General features: G+C 31.7%; 1 protein-coding gene across 3 annotated transcripts in view; it reads left to right on the plus strand.

The window, feature by feature from the left end:
• MANEA (mannosidase endo-alpha) overlaps positions 1–8,512 on the plus strand; it is a 51,587-nt gene extending 43,075 nt beyond the window's left edge. For 2 of the 3 annotated variants that reach the window (XM_014843243.3, XM_014843242.3), the window contains 2 exons: positions 2,335–2,411; positions 3,257–8,512. In XM_014843243.3, the coding sequence (XP_014698729.2) occupies positions 2,335–2,411; positions 3,257–3,914 (735 nt within the window). In that variant the 3' untranslated portion in view covers positions 3,915–8,512. The remainder of the gene's footprint in view (positions 1–2,334; positions 2,412–3,256) is intronic. The other variant, XM_044757207.2, reaches the window with a different exon arrangement.
• The last annotated feature ends 1,974 nt before the right edge of the window (positions 8,513–10,486 follow it).

The following is a 10,486-nucleotide window of genomic DNA, read 5'->3' on the forward strand; positions in this document are numbered from 1 at the left end:
CAAGGTCAAAACTAGAAGCATGAAATGAGGGAACATTTATATGACTCTCATTCCTTAATCCAAAGATAATGCAAGCATTTGGTTTTAATATAGTATTCTGTCATTTTTAAAGTTGTTTTAGTATTAGTCTAATAGATTTTTCCAAATGGAATAAAAAAATAGTGACTACATCACATCATTAATTAAACCTACAATTAAGAAGTTAGAAATATATGAGGGAAAATTTAAAATATTGGATATTTATCATTAATGGCTTTTTGAATTACTACAAATATATTGATCTAAACTTTACAAAAGAAGGATGCCATTTATAATTTGCAGCTTTAAAAGGAAATTCATTTTGGGGCTGGCCCCGTGGCCGAGTGGTTAAGTTTGCGCGCTCCGCTGCAGGCGGCCCAGTGTTTCGTTGGTTCGAATCCTGGGCGCGGACATGGCACTGCTCATCAGACCACGCTGAGGCAGCGTCCCACATGCCACAACTAGAAGGACCCACAATGAAGAATATACAACTATGTACCGGGGGGCTTTGGGGAGAAAAAGGAAAAAATAAAATCTTTAAAAAAAAAAAAAGGAAATTCATTTTGACCTCGGATATTTGCTTAAATATGGTGTCCTTTATATATAAAATGGAATCTGTCTTAGGAAATACAGTGTTGCATCTTAAGGGAGATGCAGGGTAACATTATATAAGAGTATGAATATATACCTTTGCCAACCTTCTTTCAATTGTAGTTAAAAAGCAAATACCAGAGCTACTGAAAGATCCAACTACCCTAGCAATACTTACAATATACTGCAGAAATGAATTTGACCTTACTTTGCTGCTGATAAAAACTTTCTTTGTATATATTACTGAAATCTCATTTTATTAAAAGTAGAGAAGGACATTTTCACTAAATGCTCTCTGACTTTAAAATTAATTCTGTGAAAACTAGTAGTACTGATTAACATAAAATGCATTTCACTTTAATTGGGTAGTTGAAAACAAAGGCTTATTAAATATTCCAGTAGCTTAGAAATCTTGGATTCCACACATGCTTCATAGAGACCAAACCCTACAATTAAAATAATATCAATAACGGGGCTGGCCCCGTGGCCGAGTGGTTAAGTTCGCGCACTCCGCTGCAGGCAGCCCAGTGTTTCGTTAGTTCGAATCCTGGGCGCGGACATGGCACTGCTCATCAAACCACGCTGAGGCAGCGTCCCACATGCCACAACTAGAAGGACCCACAACGAAGAATACACAACTATGTACCGGGGGGGCTTTGAGGAGAAAAAGGAAAAAATAAAATCTTTAAAAAAAAAAAATTAAAAAAAAAAAATAATATCAATAAGTTTACTAGATTGCCATAAAGATTTTTAATGGTTACTGGTAAGTCAGTAAAGTTAGTAATAAAAGTGTAAATTCTCATATTTGTTTTACAGATCTTAAATAGATTGTCATTGAAGGAAGGTATCATCTATACTATCTACACTACCCGTTAGAAGTGGCATACAAAATGATTTTACTAGCTATTATTAGTTTTCTTGATTTATATATAACTAACTTGTTTTAGTTAAAAAAATTTGAATCTTCTGTGCACAGTATTTTAAAAATATTTTTGGTTACTGCTTTCTGTTATTATGGTAGAAATATATAAACCGTGTCACCAGCAAGCATTCTGAAAATTATCGTCCTTTATAGTTCTAATGGATATTATTTTTTCAGTAATTTTGTTGTAAATTCTTTGAGTAATAGTACAAATTAAACATGGATTATTTTGTAAAATGCTATTTTAATGATATAGAAGAATTTGTCATTTAAAGACGTGATATTGACTCTATTTAAATATAAACTTCATGGCCACACCTGAAAAAAGAATCTAGATTTTTCTGGACTATGGTTTATTTTGTTTAAGAAAGATACGTCTGAATATAGAATATATCCCTCTTTATTCTTTATAAGGAATCAACAGATAGGAACAATTATTGCTGAGTGGTTGAACATTTGAGCTCTGAACTCAGACTGCCCATATTGCCTCCAATTTGCTGGGTGACAAGTTACTGAACCTGTCTTACCTTTGATTGTCTCATTTAGAAAATGAAGTTAGTTAATAGTAACTGTCTTAGAGAGTAGAGAGAATTAACTGAGGTAAAAAGTATAAAATCGTTAGCATATTATTTAACAGAGAAAGCTCTTAGTAAATGTTATTACTATTAGAATTCTGTAGTAACTTTATGTTCACTAAGTATTCAGTGTAAATTAAGGTTATTAAATCAGTCACTTCATTAAAAATATGAGATTTTTATTTTTATATCATAGATAATTTTTTCTCTAATCATTTTTTATTCTAGGTCACTTTTCACATCGAACCATATAGCAATCGAGATGAAAACAACATGTACAGAAATGTCAAATATATTATAGACAAGTGAGTTTCCTCAGTGTTTATTATTACTGTTTTATGATCAATTGATAATTCTAAGAAAAGTATATTTAAATTATATTTGAGAGATTTGAATAACTTATGGTCTGACGTTAAAATTAATTTAAACTAATTTGGTAATGAGTATTGCAGTCATTTTGAGGAACGCTTCTGAAGTTCCTTAAAATTCGCTTTGTGTATGAATAAAAATTTCTCTTTTTACTGTTTTATGTGTTTGGCTATTTATGATTTTTGTCAGACTGACATTTTAAATAGATATTATTCTGTAAATCTGTAAATTCTGTAAATCTCATGAATATAGAGTTTTGTCTTTCTAAAAGAAGGTTCAGATTATGAAATGTGAACTGCTTTTATAGCAATGGACCCACATCTAATATTTTATTTATATTTAATCTGATTATAAGGAAAGAATCAATACATTTAATTTTGTTCAAGAATTTTACTGATAACAATCTGTGACAGATGCCATACTCTTACAGAGAAACTTGTCAGCAACAGTGGGACATTTATCACTGATACAAAAAAAGCAGTTTATATATTCATGTAGAAAATGGGCTTTTTATGGTGTTTGTCATCATTTGTAAACCTCAGTGTAAGATAATTAATTTCCTGTTTGGTTATGTCTTACTGTATCCAGTATCTCATTTCCCAATGTGTAAAATTTAAAATGCATTTTTAATGAGTATACTTATATGACTGATTCCCTAAAGAAGGTGTACAGTGTGCTTAAACTGTACTGATTACCTTCATTTTCAACACATAAACAGTTATTGCCTATGGCAAATGAGTTGTGAATATTCATCTCACTTTTACATATATTTGTATTCTAGGTATGGGAATCATCCAGCCTTTTACAGGTACAAGACTAAGAACGGCAATGCACTTCCTATGTTTTATGTCTATGATTCCTATATCACAAAGCCTGAAAAATGGGCCAATCTGTTAACTGCCTCAGGGTCTCAGAGCATTCGCAATTCTCCTTATGATGGATTGTTTATCGCACTTCTTGTGGAAAACAAACATAAATATGATATTCTTCGAGGTGGTTTTGATGGAATTTATACGTATTTTGCCACAAATGGCTTTACTTATGGCTCATCTTATGAGAATTGGGGTAGGCTAAAATTCTTTTGTGATCAATTCAACCTAATGTTTATCCCAAGTGTGGGCCCAGGATACATAGATACCAGCATCCGTCCGTGGAACGCTCAAAACACTCGGAACCGAGTCAACGGGAAGTACTATGAAACCGCTTTGAGTGCCGCGCTCCAAGCCCAGCCCTCTGTGATTTCTATCACCTCCTTTAATGAGTGGCATGAAGGAACTCAGATTGAAAAAGCTGTTCCCAAAAGAACCAGTAATACAGTGTACCTGGATTACCGGCCTCATAAACCAAGTCTCTATCTGGAACTAACTCGCAAGTGGTCTGAAAAATACAGTAAAGAAAGAGCAACTTACGAGTTAGATCACCAGCTGCCTGTTTCTTAATGCGTTGAGTAAAGTTTATTAATTATAGAAATGACCTAATTTCAATAAATGCCTTTTGTTCTGAGTTATGGAAAGAAAACTGTCAAAATCAGTATGCACTGGAACTATTGTCTTTAATAAAAATAATTTGTACTTTTTTAAAGGTAGTAATATTGTCACTGCCACCCTTCACAATGCTGCAGTGAGAAGATGAGAGTTGTGCGGATAACATTCCCTGTGGCATGAGTTGCTGAATTTCTGATTGAAAGTGAAATCCTGCTTTGATAGTAGTTTAATTTTTTTTCACAACAGATAAATGCTTGTGTTACCGAAAGTAGCTAGCACACAGTTAAATCCTACTTGTATTCTGGGCCCAAAGAAATAGGATTGTGTGTATATTTGGTATGTCTATTGAAGAAAAAAGACCTAAAAGATATTGTACGTTTCATTTCTAATTTTTTTTCAATGATTCCATCAGCTTTGTTGTATTAGTGTTCAAGCTCTATCTAGGTAACTCTCCAATAATAATTCTTAAGAAGAATAGAATCACGTACCTTAAGCTGTGAACTATATGGTGTTAGGAAGGCCTGCTTTCTGCAGCATAATATGTATCATCATTGGCAGATTTGGGTTACCCATAGCATGCGAGGTGTTTTGCATGTCTAATGTTTCTGCTTTGTATGCTAAATTTTAGATTTTAGAAGCTGTGGAAAGTTTCTTCATAAAAGTTACCTACTGCTTCTCAATTATTAAGAAAACATAATTGTTTCATAATTATTATGAAGATACAATGCCCAAAATGTTATCATTTTTGGGATACCTTATCAATCTTTGACTACTCTATTATTCGTGTTACCTTATCAATCTTTAACTTACTCTGTTATTCATGTTTTTAAATTTAATGTTAATCAGAGACCAACTGTAAGATAAGAAAGAAGCTGATACTATCATTGGATTGCCTTCTTTTAATATTTTAAGCTATTTTTACCAAGAGTAATAGAGAAAACTTACTTATTAGCATTTTAGATTTTAGGGAAATGGAAATGAAAATTCCTTTATATCATAAATTCATTCCTGAAGTTTGACTTTTGTTTAACGTTTAATGATGGAAATAAAATTTCATTTAAAAGATAATACTTTATTTTATATAATAATATCCCTATTTAAAAACATTATACTTTTATGGTACCTATCATGTAAAATACTTGTGATCAATTATTGGTCATATTGTGACAAATTAATCACCTAATGCCAAAAATGAATCTCTTTACCTTAAAAACTAGAGAATAAAATGCATTCTATCATTGTTAATACTTGCAACTAGAACTATAGTAAAAAAATTGAATATATATGCATGCATATTATTTCTTAGATATTTAATTTATCAATGAGAAGCAATAGGGTAATACTAAACAATAATACTATAAATCTTTAGAGAATAAAGGCATTCATTCAGAAACAAATTAGCAGTGGAATTTATTATAAAATAGCCCATCAGATGTTGAAACTTATTTTTGAGCAGTAGTTTTGAAGTAAAATATCATGTCTTTGAAAAGAGGCCTGATTAATGTTAAACTTATTTATAACTTAAGAATTTGCCATTTCTCGGAGAATGATCAGGCCACAGGAAATTAGTACAATATTAATAATCTACTTTCTAGAGGAAATTACAAGAATAAATCACTATGAGGACATAAAACCAAGTATGTTCATAGAAACAATCATACAGATATAACCTGTGTATTTTTTTTTCTTATGTCCAGTTAGCCATTATATGTTATCTTAGGGATAAACTCTAAATATGTCATACCTAATCTTTTATAACATACAATATTTTATTAAAGTTTAGTTAACGAACTATCTACTATAGAGGAATTTTTGTCATTGCTTGTGTTATATTTTTGAATCCACCATAACAGATAATTTTATGAAATAGTTTTAAGATTAAGGGAAAGTATATAGACACAAGGTCAGCAAATCCTCACAATGGATACCACCACTTTCTATCCTGCTCCCATTGCAGACATAGATAATCTACTACAGCACACTTTACCTCTGAGTTTTGTTGTGGTTTCCAACACATTACCCTAACCAGCCAGTAATAATCAGTCAGATTTCAAAGTAAGATGAAACAGATTCTGTCTTCCTCACTGAAAGTTATTCTCAAGGAAAGAATGCTTGGAATCTGATCTCATAATGGTTTACTAATATATAATTATATGAATATCATGTTTCTTTTCTCCTGTTTTACAAAACGGTTATTAGGAGGAATTATTTCTAATAATTTTGTTATTCTTTGGGAGGAAAGCTTTCAAAATCTTCCTCAGGTATTCATTACAGCTGCCTTTACCATTTGACTTGTAGCACAGTTTAGATCATTGTGATCACAAGTAAATAAGAGCAAAGACTTGATTTTCTAATTTTAAAAACTATAGGTTTGAATTCAGTAAACTAAAATAACTGTTAAAAGAAAAAGCAGTGTAATATATGCAATGCATGAGTCATAATGAATTGTTTTATAGTTTAATCAGTCTAATTGTTTTGACTATATAGAAACCAAATCTTTCTTTTACTCCTCCCCTTAAGGACTAATATTGTCCGAAACTGCTGTTATTAACATTTATCTTAGTTGTATGTTAACTTTTTTCTGTTTTAAGAGTGTGTAATTAAAAGATGACTATTTTGATATGTGGAGTACTTAACTTTCATCTAATAAGAGCATACATGAAATATGTCTTAGATATAAAAATTTAGTCCTTTCTATTTATGAAATATGTTTTATTTAATTTCTGATTAACAAATGAAAAGTAGTATTCACTCAGCACTCTTTCTATATTTTCTCTGAGAGATGTAGCACTTACAAAGTAGATAGCTTTAACTGTACATACTTTTTACATCTGTGAATTTGTGTTATACACACACAAACATATAAAGTTTTTTAAGAATTTGGGGAACATTTTCTTATTTTTTTATTCTTTGGGCATAATCATATATTAGCTCTGACATCCTTTAGGAAATTGATCTTCCTCTAAAACAGCAAAAGTAACAAGCCACCAGAGAACCTACCAAGTTCATAACCATGTGCTTTCTAAAACTGATTACAGTTACTCAATTTAAACTTGATGATTGTTCCTAAACTCTATAGTGCCTACAGAAAGTCTTTAAAAGTCTGTATCTGAATTTTGAATTAAGGTCAAACACTCCCATGTCCCATAGTGTAGAAGCAATACTTTTCGACCAGCAAAAGTTCAGTTATTTTTATAAATATTTACAATTTCAACATGAAAAATTGATTTAGCCACAAGCAAAAGAGTGTTTTGGCTCAGATAATTCCTCTTTCAAGAAATGTACTCCAAATTAAATTTTATACTGACTTTGTTATATGTCCACATAGAAGCTAAATGTTATTATATGCTTAATGTAAGACTATTATACTTGAGAATTCAGGTACTACTTTGGCTTAATTACTTCACAGAGACTCATTCATCCTCAGGCAAATCAAGAACTTAGTAATGCTGTTATAGTCCAACTATCAGTGAAGTGAGGAGCTCTTTACAGTGTGATTAGCTTTTGTCGTTGTTGTCATATAAGTACTATTTATGATATTAAAAGACAAAATAATTTAATACCTAATTAGCAAATAGTCATAGATAGAAAATTTACTAAGTTGAAACATAGTGGTACATTTATATTGGATATTCTAGACTTCTTTTAAAAGCATCTTATATTTTGAATTTCATGTTTCTCAATTTATATAAAAAAATAACCATAAAGTTCAAAAACCTTTTAGAAGCTACCCCACCGAAATAAATATTTCATGACACCAGTGACATACTATGGTAAGATAATACTACATAGGATTCAACTTATGGAATATGGCTGTGTCATCATGCTTTAAGTGGTTTTGTTTTTGACTTTGTGAAAAAACAGATTAAAAATCCTAGCAAAAATAACAGTAAACAACACAAAAAGTGGCAATCTTCAGCTACTTAATCACATTTAAAGTAAATACGTTAATTATAACTAAGTCCATGCTTAAGAGTATTTCTGTCAGTTTTACAAAAGCCGTTATCAAAACTGTATGACCGTGTTAATTTGATAATAATGTCTAATGTAATGTGATCTTTACCCTGATCTTGAAAACATCAAATGCAAAAAAAGAGAAATAGAAAAAATTCACTTATAAAACATGCAGCAAATTTTAGAAATTTGTTTGGAACACAGTCACCTGGGAGTAGCGTGGCACAACTTTTTTTGTACTACTAAATTTATATGTATTGAATGCTGCCTTTCTATATCTAATTTTTCATTACAAACTCTTAAGCCATTAATATTAAAATGGAGCAGTCTAATCTCTGACTTCATATAAAAAGCCAACTGCAAATCTGATTACTAAATTCTTACTTGAAAATTTGCTGTGTGGTTATATTTATTAAAGTACATTCTTGAAACTTTGCTCTTGACTTTTTAGGTATCTTGTAGGAAAAATATTTAGTGACAGGCATTATATGAACCGTAGCTGAGCTCACATTCTGTTTTATTTTTCCTTATATGAGTACTATGTGTTTGTAGCTAAAGACTTAATTTAATCCCCAAATAAAATATTCTGTCAATGCTCATTATTTCCTCATTTTATTTTTTTATTTCAGTCATTCTTAAATAGAGTTTAGGCAATGTTCCTTTTAGAACATGTGTACTCTGACTCTTTGCAAAAAGGATTTGAGGTATTTTTCTGCAAAAAATAATTACAACATTAATATATAAATAATGTATGATGGAATTATAAAAAAGAATGTACATTTAAGTACTAGTACATATGGTTGACGACACACTTGGTATTGAGCTTCTGAGCAGTTAATGCAAGACGTTATATGGCTCTTATTGCCAGAAAAGAAGTGCCTCTTTTCCTGTATGAGGCAGACTTTACTTTGTCAATACATTGTAAAATAAATTTCTCAAGTAGGCATTATACCTAGCATCCAAAATGCAAATGCCTACAGGAAGCTGTCAGGTAAGGTAATAAATGCATCAGGGTTAAGACCCTAGGGAGTCCTGGTGCTAGGGACAACTCTTACCTGAAAGGAGGAGCTGCTGGTCAGCTCTTGTCAACATTGCCCTTGTAGCTGTGGGCCCCTAAAATACAGAAGTATGTCTGCCTCTGTGTGTGTGTAAATTTTTCTAACTATAATATGTTAGCAAATATTGCAAAAGATTTTTAAAATATTTGCTGGTTGGATCCAGTTCGTGGGTCACTAATTTGTGACCTCTGATATAAAGAATGTAAAACTGTATTGTGGAAGACGTCCTTAATATTTTTAACCCTCAAGGAGATTTGTAATGACTAGTTATTGTGACGATTATTGGATAAATTCCAAGTATAGAACAATAAAAGATGTCAGTGAAAGTGAATCCATGAGGGCTCTGATTATGTGCTAACTTTCCCCAAGTCTTCTCTGATGCAGATCAGAAATTAAAGCACCCCAAAAAGGGAGTTAGGTGCCTATCTCTTAGCCAGTCTTCTCTTATTATTCTTCCTAATTTGGCTTTTGAATACCTGATTTGATTAATTTGCTATATTCACTGGAAGGGACCTCTGTAATGCTTTTTCTGTTGCCTATTAGATATGTATTCATGTTTTAAGTCTGGCAAGTAAGTAGAAAAAAACTAAGTAACTGGGTTTTATTCTAACCCCCACTTCTGCAACCTGCTTTCTGCCCTTTTGCTGCCTGCCTGCCTGCCTCTGCCTACCTGCTCACCATTCAACCTTTCTGTCATTTTTAATCTCAACTCACCTGCCTTTCTTCTTACCTGCTTTGTTTCAAAAAGGATATTGGTGATTTGTTAGAATACATAATGTGACAATATACTCTCAGTTAAAAGTAGAGCAAGAATAGGAATACACTGATTGAGCCCGGCATTAAATGAAAACTAAATATTATGGGAAATACACTGCCATACTGCTGATGACAAAGTTAATTCTAAGCTTTTGAGTAGCCGATATGAAAAAGGGTATCTAATCATCTACACATTGTGCATGTCCATAGTATAAGATACAAATAAATTTCCCAAGAAAATTCTAGTTGCCTTGGTATTAAGAGAGGAATTTCTTCTCTTCTTCTCAGGATTCTCATGAAGAGGATACTGTAATATAATGAACAATATCTTTATCAGCACCTTCCCTAGAACGTGTCAAGATCAAATTTCATAAGCAAATTTCAAATTTTGCTCTTATAAATATCTTTATAGTCTATGATTACAATATCATGCCAAAGCACAATTCACTAAAAGTAGTTACATGTGTCTATCATCCGTCTATCCATGTATCCATCCCAAAGAGTGGATGGCCCATGTATCCTTCAAGCAATTCTTTTTTTTTCCTTAAGAATTCACTAATTAAATATTTATTGAATTTCTGCCCAAGAGTGAAGTGGTGAAGGGGATAATCACCTGAGTAAGACACCAGCTTCCTGCTTTCAGTTATAGTTTTAACTGATAAAGCATTATGTTTTAGGTGATCCGGTTTACATTTTTTGATTCCTTATGTCTAATCAGTTATGACAGAGCCTTTCTCATAGATAATTAATCAAAATGAA

Source organism: Equus asinus, chromosome 24 (assembly GCF_041296235.1).
Source record: "Equus asinus isolate D_3611 breed Donkey chromosome 24, EquAss-T2T_v2, whole genome shotgun sequence".
In the NCBI taxonomy this organism is placed as follows: Eukaryota; Metazoa; Chordata; class Mammalia; order Perissodactyla; family Equidae; genus Equus; species Equus asinus.